The sequence below is a fragment of the Polyodon spathula genome, chromosome 10, assembly GCF_017654505.1.
Source record: "Polyodon spathula isolate WHYD16114869_AA chromosome 10, ASM1765450v1, whole genome shotgun sequence".
Classification (NCBI taxonomy): Eukaryota; Metazoa; Chordata; class Actinopteri; order Acipenseriformes; family Polyodontidae; genus Polyodon; species Polyodon spathula.
This window is the reverse complement of record NC_054543.1, coordinates 12,761,496-12,785,066: the sequence shown is the minus strand read 5'-3', so window position 1 is coordinate 12,785,066 and position 23,571 is coordinate 12,761,496. Positions and strand designations below refer to the sequence as shown.

Sequence of the window (23,571 nt, the reverse complement as noted above, 5' to 3'; positions counted from 1 at the left end):
TTTCTCTGGGTGTTGAGTGACGTCTACAGTGCATCTCCGAGATTCTGTGCAGAACTGCGGAAATCTGCGTTACAAGAACACGACCGTGTATCGATTAAAATTAGCACAGACCCACGACTGCAGCAGGATAGCCTACTTATTATCAACGTAGTTTTGTTTAAACAGGTTATACAGTATTCCAGTTTTCTTAGGTAGCCTAAGTGAAGAAATCTTTTTTTTAATTTTTTTTTTTTTTTTTACAAACTCCATGTGTAATAATCACTGGAAGCTTACTTGTGCAATGTCGTGACGTGTAGCTATAAATCTTTTTGCTATACATATTTTACTTATCCGGTTGAAAACATAAACAATTCATCTCTACTCTTAAATGACAACCTGTGGTACATGTTTGTGTTTTAGGCAGTAAGACCGATCATTTCCCAATTCTATTTACCATCAGCTAAACAAAGTATTTATTTATTTAATTTTATGCGTTAAATGTTTAAAAAAAAAAAAAAAAAAAAAGAAAAAACTACAGCACCAAGTCATTTTGAGCAAATAATAGATCATAATACTGTTGTAGTATAACATTCAGACTGTACAACTTCAGTTTCTTTTTTTTTCTTTTTTAAATTAGATTGTCTTTATAAAAAAGAAACGTACCTAGTTATTTGGCATAGTAAAATACAAAATACCAAATGTTAAATCATTCCATGAAAGGAAATGTGATTTGTTGGTTTTATTTATACAAATTACTGTCATTTAAGTGATTTACATTAGTCTTTCGTCATTTTTTATGCCTATATTTTATAACTAGCATGATGTACTATATACCTTGATATTAGATAATGCACAGATAATGGGATATTAAACATGTAAGAAGCTCAATATTATGAAAATATAGGTTATTTAAATGATCCCTTTCAGCAGCTGTCTAAAAAAAAAAAAAGAAACATCATTTCTACCACAGCATCTCTACAACAGCACTTCAAAACAAATGTGTTAACATTATTTGAAAGTTGCAATAAAACACAAGCGCCTGTTTTCTAATGAATGTTAATCAGATGCAGGGTCCTGCACTGAGCGCATGTAGGCCATTCGTTTTTGCCAAAAGTAAACAGAGATTGGGGATATAGAAGACAGCAGAATGCTGCTTAAATAATGAACACAACGGAATGTCGGCTCACAATTTACAAGATTACAATTGCAAGCTCTCTAATTGGAACCTTTCACAACATAGATAGAAAACAGCAAAAGGGATATTGTTTGTAGAACTCATTTTACCAGATTATAAGATTGTATACCCATGGAAACGGTTCAGACTGCATTTAATCGTATGACAGTACAAAATGCATGAGAATAGTTTTACTGTTCTTTACTAAAATGTTGTATAACTCATCAGTGTTGCGCCTGTGTTAAGATGATTGTTACTCTCGCCATGCTGTTGTTGCATCTGTCAGCTTTGGCATTTTGTTGCTGGCATGTTCTAGTGTTATGAGCTTTGTCACTCTGTTAGATAATAATATAAATTAACCCTAGATCCTAAATGAATAATAATAAAAAAAAAAAATCCCTCTAGTCAAGCCATAGAGCTGTAGGCTTGCCACCTGTCAAGGATTTGCATGGACAGTTCTTGAACTGAACATGTTTCACGTGTCCAGGCTGAGTGGTTGACAGCCATTTTTGCATTGAGTATTACAGTATATCATTCTATAGTTATTTAAGTAGATGTAGGGGTTTTCATTTATTTATAAACCACATACTTTACACTAAGGTTGAGAAGTGAGCTTCACTTGCCCCCAGGGGGAGCATGGGTGCAATTATTTAATGCTAACACTGCATACAATGCCATCCAGTTATCTACGGTATAAGATTCCTCATTATTATATCTGCACATACTGTATAAACATATACATATACAGAAAACTACATCCTGAGAGGAAGAACAAGTCATTGTGCGTTAAGACAGAAGCACTTCCCATGCAGTCCAAAGACATGTCAATAATACAATAATACAGTTGTGGAGGAGGAATACGCTCTTGATCTGAAGAACCTGGAAAAGGAATGACAGAAGAGATAGCTGGAAACAGAATCCAGCCTCAATCTGAGAAAGATAAAGAGTAGGAGTGTGTGGCCGGGTGTCCCCTCTGACACACGTGCTGAGAACCCCCCCTCGGTGGAGGCATAGATGGTGGTGGCCATAGAGATCGGGGAAATGAGCCTCACTTACCCCCAAAGTTTGGACCCCTGGCTCCCCGCAGAACCCCACACCCGTGGGACAAGCAGTAGTTCACATTCCAATGCATAACATTCATGAAAGGTGGAAAAAAGGACATACGAGACAAACAAAATGGATTAGATTTTTTTTTTATTCAGGACAGAACAATGTGTAGTGAAATTATGTGTTTACCTGATGCATAGTGGAGAGGAACCCCCCCCCCCCCCCCCCCCACATCCTGCCAATTAGGGGGAAAATGATTCTACTGCTGAGGAGGACCAATGCCCTAGGCTCTTAATTAGATGCTGATTGATGTTGGCTTTTGCTGCCCAGCTGGCTGCTCCGATTTTAAAGCAGTGAGGAGTGTAGAACTGAGGAGAAAGGCCTACTTTGGAGATGAGAGAGGTAAACTGAGTTGATAACCAATGTGTAACTACTGCATGGGAGGAGCTGGTGAACAGTGAATCCGTCATGAGGAAAGGCTTCTTGCTGTAGATGTATCTAGACATGGCGGTGTAGGGACATAATGGAGAATTAATCTTTCACAGCTGTATAAATTGACCCTGACGAAGTTGATCTGTCTTAGAGATGCAGAGCACAATTAGGAAATGAGAATCTGGAAATAAGGAGATGTCATTGGAATGGATGCCGAAAGAAGGGAAGCTTGAAAGGGATGGGACTATATATTCTGAGCATCTGAGGAATCCAAAGAAAGCAGTTAAGTACATGACTTCCATGAGGAGATTGAAGGGGTTGAAACAGCCTTTTCGCAAGATTGACATGAGTGACTGTAAAATATCTGAAGCTATGGGAAGTCAAGACAGGGAAAGGATATACTGCAGAGCGTCAGGCGGATTGCTGGAATGGCCAGAATAATTGGAGAGGACACTGACATTAGACAGTAATGGAACTGGATTCCGGAGATGTAAGATTTGACTGTGGAAGCAGAGAGGTGTAGAATGTCTCGTGCATGGATGATAAAGGCTAAGATCCAGTCTTGATTAAATAGAACTGGATGAATTAGATTTTTTTTGCACAGAAAGTGGAGAAAGAAGACCAGCCTGTAGAGTAGGATGATCTTGTTGATGGAGCTAGGGCAGCGGACATGTGATTTGTAGCAGACTGAAGAAGGTTGAAGACAGGAGAGCTCACAGCAATACTAGATTCTGGTATTGAGGAACTTGAAGAGGTGCGGGAGATGCTGCGGGAACCAACTGCTGAAAACTGGAGATCTGTTGGCGAGAAAGAGCATCAGTTGCATTATGTGAACGAGGAATGTTGCGGGCTTGAATGAAGAAATTAAAAGACACTGAAATCCACATGTGGTGATGTAGTAACTGCATTATAACGGGAGAGGGAGATTTTTCTTTATTGATGATATGGACTGTAGATTTATTGTCGCTAACGAACTTGATAGATTTTATTGACCGTCGGTAGCCTTATATTTGAGCAGCTGCGATGATGGAATGCAATTCCAGAAGAGCTGTAGAGCTGTAGCTTTGAGATGGGGAGAAAGATTCTGAATTTTGGTGGACCATTCGCTAGAGAACCATTCAGTCCCTAGATAACCCCCAAATCCTAAGAATGAAATGTCAGTAAAGAGATTCAAATCATGAGGAGCTGAAATCAGGTCTTCATAGAATAAGGACAGCCAGTTCCAGTGACGAATTCAAGTAGCCCACATCTTAATATCCATTCTTGCTTTGGCTGGTATATTGAGGCAATATGTTTTGCTGTGGTTGATAGATGCAGAAGACGAGATATGAAGGTTCTGCCCTGTGGAATGATGCGGATAGTGTAGTTGAAATGCCCGAGAAGGGATAGGAGGTCGCTCTTCGTGATGGAAGATGAAACTTGAAAGGTGTTGATTAGAAGGCGGATGCAGTTTAGTTTGGATGGAGGAAGGCGAGCTTCGAATTTCAAAGTGTCGAGAATAATGTCGAGGAATTCGATAGACTTGACTGGACCGATGGTTTTAGCCTCAGAAAGCGGGACACCAATTGATAAAAATAAGGATTTCAGGTTAGAAACTGCTTGAGCTGGAAGGTCTGAGGGAGAGTTGAGAAGTAGCCAGCAAAGAGCAAAAAAATTCCTGCCGAATATATCAGTTGCTGATTGTGAGATGGGAACTGTCTGCTGCACGGCTGCACAGAGAGGGAGGATTGCAGGTCTGCTTGGAGCGGCACAGCTGTCGGCTTTGCAAAATTACTGTAGAAGCTACAGGGTCCAGATTGAGAGAAGCTGAATGGCCTGCAAGACCTTCAGAGCAGGTAAGGTAGGGGCGAATGCAGAATCATCCATGTCGAAGGAAAAAATGAGAGCACGAAGTTTAGACATTGTAAAGCAATGGAGTCAAAGGTTTGCAGAAAACAAATTGAAAATACTAGACAGCGAACTGTGTGAGATTCAGACTTAAATAGGAAATTGGAGTATATTGACAGGGAAAGCAGGGTGGAACCCTGGATCTCATTCCCTGAAATACGTCTATAGGCTATCACGAGTTTAAACACTATTTTTAACCTCTGTACTTTTATTGCCTTTAAGTAAGGGTGTTCTTTCCAAGTGAAGTATATTCATAGATACCAAATGGAAAAGGTTATAATACACATGCAGCCCATTCTTATGCAAGATATTAACTTTAGTGGAGGAAAAGATTTTAGAAAATTGCAAGTTAATTTAATAAACAATTCATTTTAAGTTGAATTTTGAGAACAGATAGAATATAATTTTATATCCTTGATAAAAAAAAAAAGCATGATGATTTTTTGGTATATTTTTTTGGTAAACACATAAATGGAAACATAAACTTTATTTAAAGATATATATTTTTTCTAAATACAATGCCATTAAAGTGCATTGAAGGACAGTATAAAATTGTGTACAATCACATTTAATACTTTAATAGGAATGTCACGACCAAAACTGATTACAGATCAGATGTTTACGGTATTTGGGTTATTTCAAGGTCAAACAGTAAATTTTAAAAGTTGCACATAACCCAACTCTGCTATGAGAGCCCTGTTGAGCTGTCTTTCATTAAATCACTGTAATCTGAAACACATTTATAAGTCTAGACACTTTCCAATGTTCAAATTTAAACAATGAAATGTGTTTTAAAATATGAAAACTATAGTAGTTAATGCGATAAACACAGCAAGTGTGCAACCTTATTTATTTTAATTTGTGTAACACCTCACTTGTGACACGTTTTACAATAAAAATCCTCGCAAACTGCTTTAGTTTATAATTCCCTTTAATGTTTTTTTTTTCTTCTTCTCTATGTTTAAACAGTGATTGAACTATTGGTACAGTGCTAACTGTTCAATAGTATAAACATAACATCAAAAGGGATAGAATTGTCTGGTTGTTTTTTTTTTTTTTTTTTTTTTAAAGGTAAGTAAATAAATAATAAATAATCCGAGGGATTATGCATTTAGATTAGTAGATTTCCAGACCTACAGAGAGCAACATTATTGAAATAATTTAGTTTTTTGGAGGATAATATTTTTACTGAAATAAATTACCAATATTAATGCAACACATTTAGAGCACATTTGTGTTATGTTAATTACACCATTACTGTGGCATAATACTGTCACATAAAAAAATAAAAAAACAATACAGATAGTGTATGTTGTAGCCCTGTAAGAACCAACTATTTTACCAAGCCATTGGGTCATCACTCATGTCTGAAGATGTGTTCTGTCTAGTTTTCTGTAAGCCATTCTCTGATTGTCAAGCTAGTGAAAGTGGATCCAATGTGTGAACTAGAAGAAGTGTGCTCATGTTGGTGGCGTGTTCAAGTTGTACCAACCAAATAGGGTATTTGAAAAGAAGCCCAGGGTGATACCCTAGGCTTACTAGCAGTTACTCAAGCAAGCGTCACAAGATTGCTGTTTTGTTTTCTTTCATTATTTATTATTGTTGTTGTTACCTTATGGACAAGCATGACAAAAAGTGACACGAATCAATCGAATTGACATTTTACACTCTTGTATACATTGACTGATGTGTGAAGAATCTATCCATAGAGAGCAAGACAGAAACAGTGTTAAAAAACATTTCCTTTGAAGTGATTAACAAATGAGACAGACTAACAAAGTGTGCTTTTCTTCTGTTAAATTTGCTCTCCACATACAAATACAGGACTATTCTTTGTATGTGACATTTTGAAAGTACTCCCTCTGTCCCCAGGTCTCCCCTAAAGAAATCCTATTTAACTATCAAGAAATACATTTAAAGAAGAGTAATAGATTGGTTCATGACAGATGCAGCCTGTACATTACATTGCTAATTGGTTTGTAATACAGTTGCACAGATTGGGATATCCCTTGAGAACCAGCCTGTCAGTACTTATTTTGTCAGCCATAATACAAATGTCCCCTTGGCCATATATTAAGTGCTTGTTGAAAGAAACCACATTTTGGAAATGAAAAAAAAAAAGGATTATATCATTAAATAAATGAGTAAGTCAATGAACGGTAGACACATTTGTTTCCTAGGCTTCCTCTGGAACATTTATTTTGTTTAGCTCTGAAGAAGCATTTTAATATACAGAATCATATTATAATGGGTTACAAATGAAAACTGGGTTACACTTCTAAACTGATCATGGAATCCCTATTTTATTTTATTTTATTTTCTTGTTTTGGTTTAACCACTAGCAAAACTATACAAAGGTTGAGATGTATTAGATTTTATTTATTTTTTTTGTGTGAAAGGAAAATCAAGCTGTTAAGACAAAATTCGAAACTTGAGAAAACAGATTTATTAAATGGTGATTAGGGACAGTTTTTGTTTGACACAGATTGGTTAGTTTTTGTTTCAGAATAGGCTGCTGGATTTAGTTTAGCTCCCTTTTTAATACAATTTGTGATTCCTTCAGCTGTCTAAGACACTGGTTCTGACAACAGAGAAACAAAGAACAAAGGCTAATTTGAGGACTGTATACTGTTGTATTAATAATGTTGTTCATGATCAGAGATTTAACTGATAGCGAATGCAAAATTCCTCCTATAAAAAAAAACAACCCTACATAATACAAATAAAGAATCGCATAATTATGATTTTATTGTAAACTGAACACAGACACTGCAAAATCAAATGTTTAATAATCAAACATAAATTTAATGTAAATATTTATAAATACATTTTAGTGTATTTATAAACATTATTTTATTTTTAAATTATATTAAATAAACAAAATCTGTTATAGTCCATGTCATTATATATATATAATATATATAATATATAGATATTATATATATATTATATATATATAGACACACACACACACACACACACATATATATATATATATAATATATATATATATATATATATATATATATAATATATATGCTCCATACAATTTGTGTTTAATTCTTAAATGATTTATTGTGTGTTAATTTTACTGCAAAAAAAAAACAAACAAAAAAAAAAAACTTTCCACATGTATTTGCTTAATGATTATTAGGTATAATGTATCCCAAATAATGTATTGAAAAAATCCAAAACCTGTATGTTTTCTGCATAAAGTACATGCTCAGTGGTGTTTCAATGACACACCATTAGCATTCATTGTAAGTATTAAGACTATAATGCTTTAAAAGTATGTCTTGGAACTATTTCCATGTTTAGAGCACATATAACACAAGTGACATCTCCACCTATAGGATTCCAGGAAGCAATAAGCATCGAATTGAAAATAACTCAAGTCCATTCCTTAATCCTTGTCTATCCTTTTTATCTGGGGATTCAGCACAAGCAGATCACTATGGGATAGTGCCATGCCTCTGATGTTCTGTTAAAAGAGAGAATATTTCTGCATTTCAGTAGTCTAGCACAGCAGAGAGGCAAAATGATTCTCAGTTTTAGTTGGTTTTGCTATTTGGCACTAGGGGGTCTACCTCTGGTGTGTGGTTCCTGTATTTCACAGTGTAGCTGTTTCTACCATAGCCTCAGTGATGGGTCTAAAGCAAGGTATGTATGTTGTTTATTTTTTCTTCTTCTTCTTCTTCTTCTTCTTCTTCTTCTTCTTCTTCTTCTTTGTAATGTTCTTAACTATGAAAAACAAACACAATACTTGTTAAATTTGGTTCATGTTTTTCTTTCCATTTGTGTTTGTTTCCCTGGTATGTTGACTAAAGGATTAATTCACCCTTGCTTTTTAATATTCTTTTCCAATGATGTTCTGGATGTGTTGTATGGTGCACTCCAATTAGTGTGACTGAAGAATAAATATGAACCATCACACAAAATTAACATTTCAGTATAACAATTCAGTTGATTAATTGTGTTTAAAAACATACAAATCCAACCCTATTCTTATTATTTCTCGTACAATTTGCATATCCTACAATAATATTTAATATTTGTGCTATGAAAATGGGTAAAACTCAAGTAAAGTTTATTTTCAGGATGTTTCTGGCAAAATCCTTTAATTAGCTGTTTAAAAAGTAAACACAGTGCAGTAAACTTGTTATTATTCAACATTTGTAATCACACAAAAAATCTGTGGCTGCTGTCATGATTATTGGCATAGAATGTTCATTCCCAGATGTTCCAAAGTTCCCAGTTTGAAGATAAACTCTCATTCCTTAGTTTCTGAGCAACATTTGTTCCATAGCACTGATTGATCCCACAGACTGTAATGTCTTCAGCAGTGTATAGTTTGTATCTTTTCACTGTTCTTGCGTTAATTAAAATTGGCAGGCTACTTTTAATACAAAATACAATGTTGCATTTCTTTCAGATAATGTAGTAGATTATTCATTTAGAGGTACAGGTAAAATGTTCCTGAATGTTGAATGAAGATTTTATGCCTCTAATCTCTGTTTCAGAATGAATGTATTTACAGGTATTACATTGTGGTCTAATACATGGATATGTACCTTTCAAAGGTTCCCCAGAAGGATGAATAGCACTGCGTATCACATATTCTCTTATATTCTTGTCTCTTCTATATGACGTCAAGGGGGGAGTCTTGAGAATAGGTGCTGTAGATGGGTCTTCTTGTAAAATTGTAATGTTTCTTTGCACAATTGTCTGTATCTTTCTGTTGGTAGGGTGGTAAGTGAAAACATACTTACCGGTACATGTTATTAAGAAAAAATATTTTCAATAGTTTGTTACAAAATTCAGTACTAATATGAATTATATACAGTATTTCTAAGTTGTTGTTCGTATATAAACATGTAACATCTTTCGTTAAATAGACTCACAATTAAAACAATGTATACGACATATTTGATACAAGAGTATCATAACTTTGTACGGGGAATAAAAACAAAACAAAAACTTTTGTTCAGCAAAGCGTCAGTAACTAGAATCTGTTTATTTCCTCTAAAGTCAGCTTCAGTGAGTGAAAACAGTTAAGCTAAGCCAAGGAGACTTCTGTTCAAGTTGCCTAAAATTACAGGTAGATGGATGCTGTTTGCAATTATTGTACTTTTAAATATGTTATAAATTATGATATTTCCATGATGTCATATTAGTTCAGTAATATAATACATGTAGTATAATGCATTCTGTTCAACAGTTAAACTGTATTACAGTATACTGCAGTTTTGATAGACCAAGGGTGACTGAGAAATATGTCCTGGTTTGGTCTGTGGAAAAAATGGCAGCCCTACCCTGAGTATTACTTCCTAAACATGAACATGTTACAATATACTAAATGAACAGATCAAGCTTATTATGATAGTTTGCATAATCAATACAATCGGGATAATGATCATTACTTACAAAACCTTGTTCATCTCGTTACCTGTTATAAAAACTGTAACTTTGCTGCTTTACTACTTGCAAACTTGCATACTACTTTGTGGTGTGAAAGCTACAGCACTTGCACTGCAACCTGCATTAGAAGCATGTCTTGGGTTTGATTCCCACACAGGGTTTATATTGCAAACTTTTAAATGTATTTTATTTAGGTGTAACAAACACATTTTTTATGTGACAAAAATGAAGTTGATACGAATGACACTTTCATTGAAAATACATACTTTTGCACACATAACTTTAACATGCATATATATAGCTGATAGATTCTATTGAATGTATTTGTGGTATACTGTTGATGAAATAATAAGAAATCATGATCGAATTTGGATATGTCAGTTGCATTATGCGGAATCAATTATTATATTCATTTAAAAAAAAAAAAATCACTTTCATTTATTTGGCAGATTGCTGCTGAACATATATAGCACCCTAAAGGGACACTTGTTTTTCTGATCGGGGTGAGATCAGTCAGACAGAATACCAGAAGGAAAATATAAACTAGACCACACTATGTCGTGCAATGAACATCGTTTTATTAAGTAGAGGTGGTAAACTATACATAAACAGGGCAGATCTAGAATACACAGTCCAGGCAAGCGGTTTGCACTGCCCGTTAATTAAAACAATAACTAAACACAGAATTACAATTTAAAACTAAAGGACAGTGTTGCTCAATACCTGCACTGAGGCGTCGCTCACAACAAAACAGCAATAAAACCAATACAGCCTGTCTCCAGTACTCCTCTAAAATTCAGTTTAAAATAGAGACCAAAAGCACAGGCAGGGAGATACGCCTTTAAATTTGGCAGCTCTTTCTTTCCTATTTGCCGAATCAGAGAGTCCCGCACCGTATGAGTGAGAGAGAGCACAGCCTGGGGGTGTGGCACCAGGAGAAGCTGCAGCGCTCAGAGAAGGAGTGGGATGAGGTCATCCAGGTGGTCATCATGTCATTGTCGGAGAGACTGCAGCTGCTACCAGAGAGTCCCGTGCTGCCAGAGGGAGAGTACCCCATGCCGCCAAGGAGGGAGCGTCCTATGCGGCCAGCACCAGAGTCCCAGAAAGAGAGCCAAGCATCACTAGAGTGCCCAGCGCTACCACCTGAGAAACAGAATCCCACGCCATAGCTGCCACCAGAGAGCTCTGCTCCACAACTGCTGTCTGAGAGAGAGTGTCCTGTGCCGCCCACAAGAGTGTTCCCGTGCCACCCAAGAGAAAGTGCCCCTCAATGCCATTGAGAGCACACCGCACAGCCACCAATGAGAGATTGCACAGCGACCCCAGCGAGAGAGTACCTTGTGCCATCAGAGCCTCAGAGAGAGAGAGCCAAGCACCGCCAGAGCCCTAGAAAGAGAGCCCTAGAGAGAGAGCCCCACACTGCCAGAGGCCCAGAGAGAGAGAGACCCCTAGAGAGAGAGCCCCGCACTGCTAGAAGCCCAGAGAGAGAGCCTCAGAGAGAGAGCCCCACACCGCCAGAGGCCCAGAGAGAGAGCCCCAGAGAGAGAGCCCCACGCCGCCACACCGCCAGAGCTCCAGAGAGGGGGCCCAGCATCACATTACAGAAAATAAGCAACCGCGATACTTCTAAAATGTCATAAATCATGTAATAAAATATTGCAGCGTTTGAAAATCGTAGTATTATTAATGAAGTTCGCCCTCATATAACGGCCGTCCTCTTTTAAGCGCCATAGTCATTTTCATCACTTTAAAATAAATGCAGCAGCCCGTCGGGGTATACTTCATTATGCTATATATATATATCAGATATATATATATATATAGATATATATATATAGATATCTCTGTATTGGTATCGTTGCCTTTCTTCTTAGTGACTATCCACCTACTGTTCCGTATGGTTACAATGTGACAGTTTTTGTTACACTGGTTACTGTACAGGACAATTTGTCAAATAAAAAGTTTGCAACGAAACGTTGCTTTAATGAGTACATTATTACCCTTGTTTAGTATCTTAAGTGTTAATTTCAACCACTGGTAGTTGTAAACAACAAAAAGTAGTTTGTATGCAAAATGGCAAGGCGTCGTTTCGCAGTGCAACGGGTTTTGGTTGTGGTTTGTATTAAAACTTGCGTTTTCCGCAACAAATTCACGGCCAAGACAATAAATATATTGTATAGGCTAACAGACTAGTGATAATACACACGACGTACCATACATCATTGTAAGGTATTTTATAATCATTACTTAGAAGTTTGCATTTATATGAAGTATTTTGCCTCGTCTTTGATTGCAGGAGTGTTCTCTGTAACGACCCGGAGATGTCTTCAGTACCGGCGAACTTTCCTTTCGATACCTCCAAATTACGAATTGAGAAGACGGCTATTAAGAGGGTTCCAAGTGAAGCCTTTCATTACCTATCAAACCTGGAATTTCTCTGGATGTCCTTTAATTCTTTGTCCACTGTGCATGCAGACAGTTTCCGCGGTCTATACAATCTAGACGAGCTAAGACTGGATGGCAATGCCCTCACTTATTTTCCCTGGGAATCAATTGTTGACATGCCCAACCTACGGCTACTTGATTTGCACAACAATCAACTTACTTCTCTGCCATCAGAGGCAATTGCTTACATGAAAAACATCACATACTTGGATCTATCCAGCAATAATCTGGTTACTGTGCCTTCAGAACTAATGGCAGCTTGGCTGAGTGTGAAGCCAACCCAAGGTGCCTACATTGACAATTCAAAGATTATTCTAGGTAAGAGGGCATTTGTCATTCTGTACAATATATATTTGAAGTTTTACTTTTACATATTTGTAAAACTGTATCGAAAGTGTTTAAATGAAAATGTGAAACACATTATAACATACACAGCTTTTGGGATTGAAGTAGAAAAAAACATTTATAGCCCTTTCAAGGCTTTATTTTATTTTTTAATCTTACAAAATAAAATCATTGTCCTGGGAAGTGGAAGGGATAAAACATAATCGGATTCACTAAACGACTAGAGCTAATGTTAATTTAATGTGTAAGGTTTACAGAACAACAAAAAGTACCATTGGGTGCTTATTTAATTATATAAATGTAATTTTAAAAATAAAAGAGAAAACTTGTCATAATAGTCAGAAAATAAACTAAATAAAATGTATTGTTTAAAACTTAAATGGTTCATCCTTATTTTTATATGGTTGGTGCTATATAGGAAAATAATAATGATTTTTTTCTTAAATATAATTACAAGCTAATCTTAACCATAGTAAGGAGTAATTTACAGAGAATCAAGGTGGCTGGTATGGCATGAAAAGATAGCTTCCACTTAATGAAAATCTATTATAGCTCTCTGAAGGAAATTACCCACATAATCACCAGAGCCACTGGTTAAAGAAAAGTTACCCTTACCCGAACTTTGGGTAAGTAGAGCTAAGAACAGTCATAGAAAAAGTATGGAAAATCAAAATGATGTGGCACAGGGGAAACAATCATGTCAAGGTAAAAGTATATTATAAACAAGTAAAAAGCATTAAAAATGCAGAAGTTAATACCTACTATCGTTTGAACACGGAAAATACTTTTAATAAATGTCCCAAATAGACGCACATTCTTATGGCAAATACAATATAAGTATTTGGTATTGGAGAATGATTATTGGATCCCACTGAACTGTATTCAGTATGTAGACCTTGCAGACCTGTTTATATGTTAACCAGGTTGTTTTGTTTGTTCTTGTCGGTAGGCCTCCATGACAACCCCTGGTTTTGTGACTGTCGGCTTTATGATCTGGTCAATTTTCTGAAGTCTCCATCATCTTCAGTGGCATTTATAGATGGCAGACTGAGATGTTCTGAACCCGAGAGTCTCTCTGGAGTCTTGTTTAGTGAGGTTGAACTGAGGCAATGCCAGATGTCAACAGTACACGCTGCTGTTGCCCGAGTAACTACTCCGGTGGGTAAAAATGTACAACTCCGATGTAGCACCATCGGGGTACCAATCCCAGAGTTCAAATGGAGAAGAGCTGATGGAAAACAACTGAATGGGACAGGTATATACTAATTTATATATATATATATATATATATTACTATATATATATATATATATATATATATATATATATATATACATACACACACACTCACAAATAACAAACTATGAAAATACTTTGTTAATGATAGTAAGCTATAGCAGCTGTTCACATTAATATAAAGTTCATATTAGTCATGTTGAATGTAACCTAAGATATCATTTGAAGACAATATATATTGGAAACTAATATATTCTTTATGACTTTAAACACCCAATCATAAATGCTGAGGTAAAATGATAAGAAACGAATAGTGATTAAGACAATAGTCAAGACTATTTTTATTTGATTTGATTTATTATATTCTATATTGTGTACATCTGACTTTAATTCAATGTAGGAAACACTATTTATATATAAATACTTCATTTTTTATATTTGAAACAGTTGAAAATCATGCAATCTTATTTTGCCATCTACTTTTTTTTTTTTTTTAACAGTGCAACAGGAAATCTCAAAAGACGGGATCATTTGGTCTATATTTAGTATACCTGTTGTATCATATCGTGACTCTGGCAAATATGTCTGCAGAGCAACAAAATTTGTGGGGAGTGCTGAAGCTATAATTTCTCTTGTGGTAACGGATGTTGCAAGTGCCGAAAATCAAACCACTTCCCCCACAAAGAAAACACAGATTAAGAGACCCAGTGGAGCGTGGAAAGCTGCTTACCAAGAAATGCTGGTAGCTAGGCATGTCATTCCAACCACAACTTCACAAACACCAAACATTAAGCCCATTGGTTATACTGAAAAGTATGCAGAGCTAGAAAATCATAGCATTGCTAAAAGTGGAATAATTGGACAGACATCTGACCCAAACAGTAACAATGGCTCACAGGATAAGAACAAAACTAACGTGAGCAGCCTTCCAGCAAATGCTTCTTCCCTACAACAGGAGCTGGAACGAGTGGTTAGGTCGGTAAAGATAATTGGGGACACTGATCATACAGTTACCTTGACCTGGAGGGCTCCTACAGCCAAAAACACCACAATTTTTAGTGTCCTGTATGCTATCTTCGGAGAAAGGGACATGCGCAGAATTAATGTCGGCCCAAGCAAGAACAGGATCACCATTGACGGACTCGTGCCAAAGACAAAGTACATTGCCTGTGTGTGCGTCAAAGGGCTGATCCCCAAAAAAGAGCAGTGCGTAATCTTCTCAACAGATGAAGCTGCCAGTGCTAGTGGAACCCAAAAGCTCATTAATGTAGTTGTAATCACTGTTGCCTGTGTAATAGCCGTGCCCCTGACACTGATCGTCTGCTGCGGGGCACTGAAAAGGCGCTACATAAAAATGTTTGGGAGAAAGGCAAAAGAAATCCAAGACTCATATGTCACATTTGAAGCTTTGTCTCCAGGCCCCAAAGCAAAGGGTCTAGAAGGTGAAAGAGTCAACCCAGAAGAGTCTAACCGTCTTCTCTCAACTAGGTCAAGCCTGGATTCAGAAGCCACTGCTAAAATTGAAGGGCAGCCCAATGAGTATTTCTGTTGATAACCTCTTTCATCATCAGCGACTAAAAAAGAGTTTTGTTGGCACTTGAGCATTTTGCCTGTGTTCCTCCTGTTTTAGGTGCCATTCACAATATCGCATATGACAGATCTGATCAGGCTTTAAACTCACAGCTCTTGCAAGGCCATGAACCTATGGAAAATATATTACTAGCATTGACCCTTTGCTGAAAACTTATCCTGTGAAATACTAAAAAGGGAATATTTCAGTTTTGTTGACAGTTTTACAGTAAATATGGTAACCTTGTTTCAGTCCATATCACCATGTAAAAAAAAAAAATCTAAATTCCCTATCTTCCATTTGTTATGTACTTGTATTAGAAACTACCAACCCAGCTGCCTCGCACCCACTTATTATGACTTTGGGGGAAAAAATGTAATGTAATGCGAATAAATAACAATAAACCATTTAAAAAGACAGGTGTTATGATAATAAATTGTGTTACTGGTACACAACTTCTCTGAAGTAAAATGTGAAGTGAATGGATTTTTATTTAAAGGGACAAGTCAGTTATCATAAGTTGTATTTAAATGTGTATTACTGAATATCATGTAAGTTTATGTGCCAGGTTTAATGAATTATATATATAGGCTATATTAGTTCATTAAGCCTGGCACTTAAACTTACATAATATTTTAATGCTATTTAATTGTTTGGAAATAAATCATTTTTATAATTCTTGTTTTTTGTGTTACTATGCACTAACGCTACACATTTCTTAATATGTAAATTTGTTCATACAAAAGTTTTAATGAATATTATATATATCGTAATATATATACATATATAGATATATATTATATAATAATATAAAATGTGGCATAAGCATGCAACCATTGCAGTACCAGAATAAGCTGGATGTGTTTTAATGTTTAAACAGTGTTTTTTTGTTAAACAGCAACTCAGCTGATTAAGTGTAGTCTCATTGGGGAAATACTATAAATAGGCTTGTGAGATTGGAAGATGCTCACACGCCCTCAGAACGTTGCCCTCAGAACGTTTGTGCTGTGTGGAAGTGTAGAAATTCACAAGTACTTCTTCTTCTTCTTCTTCTTCTTCTTCTTCTTCAACAATGCAGACTTTGAAAATCATGGGATATTTAAGATTGTAAGTTTTAAAATTGCATTTCCTGTACACTGGTGGCCCCTAGAATGATTAAAATCCATTCGCTGTCAAAGAAGCAATTATTAGTAACCTACTTGTGGTATGCTAACTAATAATATTAGCATATTAATAATCTGTTCTTATTGTAGTCTTAGTGGTCATGTGTGCTCCTGTACCTCGGTCAGGGAAACACAATGAATTCAGTGAGGAGCGCTTAACACTAGAAGATAGGCCTATACCCATTGTAATCTATTAAAAGGACAAATGTGAAGATCATCAATATCATTTGCCTTATGTAGCCTTTTCATTTTTGATTTTATTTTCTAATAAATATTTAGCTTTTGGATAAGGGTATTATTTCATACTTGATTTTTGTGGAATGCAATAGCTTTCATTTCATAGCCTAATAGAATCTCCTTAACCACCAAAATGTGTTTAGGCTGACTTGTGTTTGTATTTGTAATAATATAGCCAATAAGTTACATGATGTATTTAGTCATTTTACTTTGGAAACCTAGTTTGCATTAGTAGCAAAGAATGCTGGCCTCAACCAGTTCAAAACCTGCATCAATTATTTGACACCTCATTGTTTTGAAAACACAGTTACCCATGTTTCAACCTGTAAGCTTCTTCATTTAGCCTACCACTAAGAAATGTTTAGAAAATCCATAAACTATAAACTAACACAGAGCAGCTGACAAGTCTGTACCATTTATTTCTAGTTTATTGTTGTATTGCGTTTCACTCGCACCAGCCAGTATACAAGCCCCAGTTAATATACTACAGCCTCCACAATGCACCTGAACAGACTTAACTTCCTGCCAAACAGCTTCTGATAGATTGTAAATTGCTTTGCTTGTTTATGATGCGATGTCAACAGTTTAAAGGAATTTTTTATTTGTCCTCTCTATTTGGAACAGGAGAGGCTATTGGGAAAAGGTTGGTGAAGTTATTTGAAGAAAGCAGACAACGAGGAATAAAAGGGTGACACGGTTTGCTTTGTTTATACAGTTAAATTTTTTTCACTTTTGGGATTCTGTAGCAGGTAGACTGAGGACCATAGAAATTTAACTTATGCAGAAGTGAAAAGAAGCACAAAAAACTATTTCTGTGAGACAAGTCTTAACTACAGCCTGTGCAATACATTTAAAATATATTCACATTGACTTTGTTTTGACATTAAAGTGAAGCTAATTATAGTAAAGGCCATTTTACAACTTTTAGTCACTAGAAATTGTACATACAGTACACACTGGTTAAACCCGGCATAACAGACACCAAAGCATATATTGGACCAACTTTAATGAATATAAATGATAAATGTCGTATTTGTAAAACAGTGCAACAGTTCAAAGAATGACCTAAATAAACTGCACTGACTGAACTGGCACAAAAGCTATGCAAATCAGAATGTACAGACTACGTTGTGCCACTTAATGTGAGCTAATAAGTATGTCAAATAGATTACAAGAAGAACTTTGTCAGTTTATGTTTCAGTAAGTTTCTGGTTAGAAACGGTATAGTCATATATATATATATATATATATATATATATATATATATATATATATATATATAGATATACACATATTACACATATTGAGATTACACTTGGTATAGATTTTACCTTACTATAAATATTAACTTCCTGAGTCTTTTGGTATCTCTGGGTGTCTTAAAGAGTTAAGAAATACGTCAAGGGAGATTATGGGTAATAAGCTTTGCTAGACTGAACCTGTGGACAAATACCTAGTGCAAATATTGTGCATGAGTTCCTTTAAAAGGAATATGGACTCCATTTATATTATACTAACAATAGGTTTTGTTTTTCTCTGCGCAAATCCAGTTATTTCGTCGTGTTTGACAGGTTGTTCTTGTACCGATGACAGCTTTGGAAGGTAAGATAATTTTCTTTGTTTGTTATTTTGAACAGTTAGAGAAAATAATGTCACCAATATTCGGGAAGGTAGCCTGCCGTATACTGACAACTAAACACATTATTTGTTAGGAAATATAAGTTTTTTTAGGGGAAGCCAGACTAAAAGAACAAATCCATACAGTAGAGAGGAAAGGTTGTTAAAATAGTTAAGCTCCTGAAGCAAACAGTACCTGTTATATCTTCCCAATGGTGGGTGCTTAGTTCTATTTAATCTTTCTAACATCTGTTAGATGTATATTACAGTTTATTAAAGTCTAAAGGGACACTGACATCACTGTTGTTTACATGTAAGACTCATTCTGTTTATGTACATAGTATAATGACATGCCCTTGAAACTAATTATTGCTGATATTGTTATCATCGATAGATCTGTGCTTTGTATGGCGACCACCTTAAGAAGAATCCCAGAAAACATCCCCCAAGATGTCAAGAAAATACGAATTGAAAACTCCCACCTTACAGAATTACCCCGAGGCGCATTCTCCAGAGTTGGTTCCTTGGAATATCTGTGGCTGAACTTCAACAACATAACGGTCATGCATATTAAAAGCCTTGAGGGTTTAAATAACCTAACAGAACTCAGGTTGCAAGGAAACAAACTGCATTCAGTACCTTGGACAGCATTTCAGGATACCCCGCACTTAAACATTTTGGATCTGAAGCACAACAAGTTAGACGTTCTCCCAGAATATGCATTAAGACATTTGCTAGGTTTGACCTACTTAGACTTATCCTTCAATCAGCTTACTGTCATTTCCAAAGAGGTCTTTGTAAGCTGGCCTCTGTACCACTTAGCTGAGCAGCCTGGGAGAAGAGAAGAGAGCCCTCCTAATGTCGTTTTAGCACTCCATGACAATCCTTGGCTTTGTGACTGTCGTCTGAAGGGTTTTGTTCAGTTCATCCAGTCTGTCAGCCCACCTGTTATTTTGATGAACTCCTATTTAACTTGTGCAGGCCCACAATTCAAGGCAGGCAAGTTTTTTCATGAAGTTGAATTGAACACCTGCATGAAACCAGTAGCCACCACTCCCACATCTAATGTTACACTGCCATTGGGGGTGAACACGACTCTCACATGCTTGGCTAAAGCAAGGCCTTCCCCAGCAGTCTGGTGGACATATGGTCTGAAGATTATAAGAGGATTTAATGGTAAGGTTTAGTCTTATGTTTGCTAACATTCACCATACATGATCATTACATTAGATCTGATGCAGTCAAATGTTCCTGCACATTTATATTTTATTGGATCAGTTATTTTATTATTATATGCTATTTTGTTCAGAGGCGTTTTCTATTCCCATTGATATTTAGAAAGCAATGCAAAACATGAAATATAATTCCATTTTAAGTAATTGCAGTTATAAGGATGTAAGCGGTTTGGTTAGCTGTTTTTTTTTTTTTTTTTTTTTTGGATAATTGACCAGCACTCTGAAAGTAGCATAGATTATTTGCAAGACTGAAAAGCACTGCCAAGCTAAAAAAAAAAAAAAAAACCCCCCCCCCCCCCCCCCCCCCCCCCCCCCCCCCCCCCCCCCCCCCCCCAAAATAAAAAAATTCATGTGTACAAAAGCAAAGAAATGTTTTACTGGAACCAGATAGTTGTAGTGGTTAGTTGATTATCTGATTGATAGATTTTCAGGAGAAACTGTTATATTAATAGTTAATTCCAATATAAATCGAAACTTTCAATTTATATCTAATCTCACTCCATTTTGAAACAAAATTACACAATGTCATTTGCAGATTTATAAATAATTATTTATTTATAAAAAATTATCAATAAGAGAGCATCTGAAACATTTCTTACATCCTTTGTGTCTTTCTTTTTGTCTGGACAGTATCACAAACACTCATTGATGATGATACAATTAAGTCAGAACTGGTGATCCCTTCATTGCACCTCCCAGACAGAGGGAAATATACCTGCACTGCCAACAATTTCATTGGAAACTCCACTGTGAGCATTTTTCTCAATGTGATTGGTCCAGATACACTTTCTAGTTTCCCACCCATGTTCCCTTCATTATCCTCCTCTTCCTCATCAGAAGAAAACATATACATAGACATTAGAATTGCAAAACAGACTGTGTACGGCATAACACTGGAATGGTATGCTGCTACTGAGAATCCATCTGAAACCTGGTACACCCTGCACTTCAGCAAATATGGAGACATCAGAAAAGAACTTATTTACATGGGCCCTGGCATCAATAGCTATTCAGTCAATGACTTGTTGCCAGCAACCAAGTATGAGATGTGTGTCACGTTAAAGAACCAGCCCCCCAGAAGAGGTCAGTGTATTGTGTTTGTGACTGGCAGTGACATCAGCGAACTGGAGCAAAGAGAGAAGCTCATCCATATCATAGTTATTGTGTGTGCCATGGTTTTGGCAGTGCCGGCTGGAATGTATGCCTGCACCACTGAAACACGCTTCAGCTGTTTTGACAAGTGCTCGGATCTGTGCAGGAGGAAACGACGCCAAGAAAAGAATCTAAAAGCGGGAGAAAGAGACAGGACATTTGACAGCTTGCAGACAGGGAGCGATGAGGGGCTCTGTAACAGGGACTCCAGTGAGGAGGACAAGAGAAGGAGGCTCAGGTCAGATGATAAGACGAAGAAGGCCAAAGCTGAACAAAGAAACAGCGCTGATCTGTATTAGCTGCGGTCACCGCAGAGCATTGTGGAGATGTAAAAAAAATCTTATCCTAGAACGTTTTTAAGAATGTACTTATACAGTTATTAAGAGAGCATAAGAAATAAGACATTGGTTTAAGTCTGAAGGTTAAGTCTTAGGAATTGGTTTAATGGAAGCTAATAGATTCTGAAGTAAATCAATGTCTTTCTTCTTTAGTGCTTTCTCAATTAAATATATTCCTAATGTGACAGTACAGCACTTATTGCAAAGCCCATTGAAATGAAACATGGCAGGCTGTTTCTGAAGCAGACTAGCCAGAAAGAGATTTGAGTGTACGGAACGGTTAGAAAAATAAATGTTGAAACCTTAGGGACACATAGACAGCATGTTTTATATGTTAACATGGAAAAGCATATTATTCTATTTTGATTTTGGTAAGAGATGAACGTATACTTAATAATCTGTACCAAACTACAGTTTATGATTGCACACAATGCTTTTTATTATTTGATTCTGTTTCATCCAAACAAATTAAAATGAAAATGTATGTATTAATTTAAACTTTTTTTTTTCTGAATAAAGCATGACACATAAAGAGTGTTTCTATTTTTAGTTTGTAACCAGTGAAACATACCAGAAACAAAAAGAATGAAGCCAGAGGCTGCAACAGCATTTACTCCCCATTCAGTTTTATTGAGACAGGGCTAGAGCTTTCACTGCAACTATTTGATTAGGGTGCTTCAGCTCCAGAAGAGTAATACCATGATATTATGGGATTAAACATTTACAACAGCCATGTTATTAAGCTTTTGCATACTTACTGAATGAAAAAATGATTACCACAGAGATACAAGACAAAATATTGTAAGCCATTTCCTTACTATCATTCCATACACACATGTGCATTTGCATGATTGCCAAATGCCTGTACTTGCATATTTGTTTTCCATTCAAAACAATTAGAAAGGGGATTAATATATAATCAACTGTTGTACGTACATAAATAGGAATAGTGGTAAGCAGATTATGATTTCCTGTTTCCAATCATCTATATATACCTAAAAGCAGTCTGGATCATTTTAGGTATTATGCTTTTATGAAGTAGTCTGAACAGATGCAATAATGTTTGAGCAAACAAATTCTGTACATACCCAAAGTGTACGTTTTTTACATTGCCCGTTAATATGTTTTAATTTGTGGGTTGTACAATTACTGTTTTAATGTCAATTTGTGGGTCTGCGTAATGCACTGTAACACTGTTAGCCACAAGACAGTATCTATGTGTTTCACCAGCGTTTTAGCTCCATCTATTTAATGCATTCTTTACCATTTTGGTTGGTATTACAAACCCTGGATTGCTTGCTCGCAGCCTAGCACTGTATCCCTGTGATCCTGCGTTTTGTCACACAAATCTTGTGCCATTTTTATTTTTGGAGGTATAACCCAAACAGAGCTCTGATTTCAATTCCATGGCAATCTATTATTGGTGTAACCCACAGCACTTCGTAAATCTCTTCTGCTTCCATCAGTAATCCTCCCCTGGTTAATGCAGCACGCCCTCCTTCCATTTCATTTATTTTCTTCAATTGGTAAGTTTACAGTAGATGTTCTTCCCAAAGATCGAAACTGTTCAAGCTGCTGACCCATTTGTCTTTTTTTTTTTCCCGATTAAGAGGGGAGCATAAGAGAATCATTTTTTGCTGACACTAAGTGATAAGAAATCAAAATTCTAAGCAATCTATACCCAAAAAAGTCTTATTTATACAGTATGTGGTTTGACTAAACAAGCTGGTGGTTTAAAGAATAAAATATTTAGCTGTACAAAATACTTTTATTATTTTTCTTTTGCTCACACACTTCATCCTCAAAAATGATATCCAGCAAAAAACGATTTTAAATTCATGTGTGTTAACTCATAATAACGATGTAAAAAAAAAGTTGGCAAAATAACCTGATGATATTCTGTTTTAACAATGATATGCCAAATATGTCCCTTTCAATTATATAACCTGTTTGGTATGGTCCTAAGTGTGTTAAGATATTGTATATGTGAAGGTAGCTTGCATTCTGTGCCCTATAAAGAATGTGGCTTTATCTAGTTTCTCAGACATGCTAGATATTGTCATCAGATTTTATTTTCGAAAACTACATTGTCAATGTCCTTCAAAAGTCTTTTAGTGGATATAACTTTGAGAAGTAGCTTCTATTTTTTACAGAATGGTAACCTTTATATCAGTATTGGTTAAGTAAGGTAGACAGTTGCCATTAGGATAAAGACAGTATGACATGAGGAGAGTTTGAATGTGTAACAGGCAGTGTTGTGTAATGCTGTTGCTGATTCTGACCCCTGTCGGTGTGC

General features: G+C 36.1%; 2 protein-coding genes across 2 annotated transcripts; both read left to right on the top strand.

The window, feature by feature from the left end:
• The first annotated feature begins 8,057 nt into the window (after window positions 1–8,057).
• LOC121321659 (leucine-rich repeat, immunoglobulin-like domain and transmembrane domain-containing protein 1) lies at window positions 8,058–15,515 on the top strand. Its single transcript, XM_041260654.1, has 4 exons — window positions 8,058–8,179; window positions 12,234–12,700; window positions 13,677–13,982; window positions 14,464–15,515. The coding sequence occupies exons 1-4, from the start codon at window positions 8,058–8,060 to the stop codon at window positions 15,513–15,515; spliced, it is 1,947 nt and encodes a 648-aa protein (XP_041116588.1).
• Window positions 15,516–18,425: 2,910 nt separating this feature from the next.
• On the top strand, window positions 18,426–21,695 carry lrit2 (leucine-rich repeat, immunoglobulin-like and transmembrane domains 2). The gene is made up of 3 exons (XM_041260304.1): window positions 18,426–18,535; window positions 18,945–19,726; window positions 20,416–21,695. Exons 1-3 carry the CDS (start codon window positions 18,426–18,428, stop codon window positions 21,234–21,236), a joined length of 1,713 nt encoding a protein of 570 aa, XP_041116238.1. The 3' UTR covers window positions 21,237–21,695.
• Window positions 21,696–23,571: the final 1,876 nt, after the last annotated feature.

What these genes read in the sequence shown, in the direction of transcription:
- LOC121321659 (XM_041260654.1), top strand. Translation starts at nt 8,058, where the DNA reads ATGATTCTCAGTTTTAGTTGGTTTTGCTATTTGGCACTAGGGGGTCTA. An exon ending in AGTGATGGGTCTAAAGCAAG is followed by an intron (nt 8,180 to 12,233) that starts GTATGTATGTTG and finishes CTTTGATTGCAG; the next exon opens with GAGTGTTCTCTGTAACGACC. An exon ending in AAAACAACTGAATGGGACAG is followed by an intron (nt 13,983 to 14,463) that starts GTATATACTAAT and finishes TTTTTTTAACAG; the next exon opens with TGCAACAGGAAATCTCAAAA.
- lrit2 (XM_041260304.1), top strand. Translation starts at nt 18,426, where the DNA reads ATGGACTCCATTTATATTATACTAACAATAGGTTTTGTTTTTCTCTGC. An exon ending in ACCGATGACAGCTTTGGAAG is followed by an intron (nt 18,536 to 18,944) that starts GTAAGATAATTT and finishes TATCATCGATAG; the next exon opens with ATCTGTGCTTTGTATGGCGA. An exon ending in GATTATAAGAGGATTTAATG is followed by an intron (nt 19,727 to 20,415) that starts GTAAGGTTTAGT and finishes TTGTCTGGACAG; the next exon opens with TATCACAAACACTCATTGAT.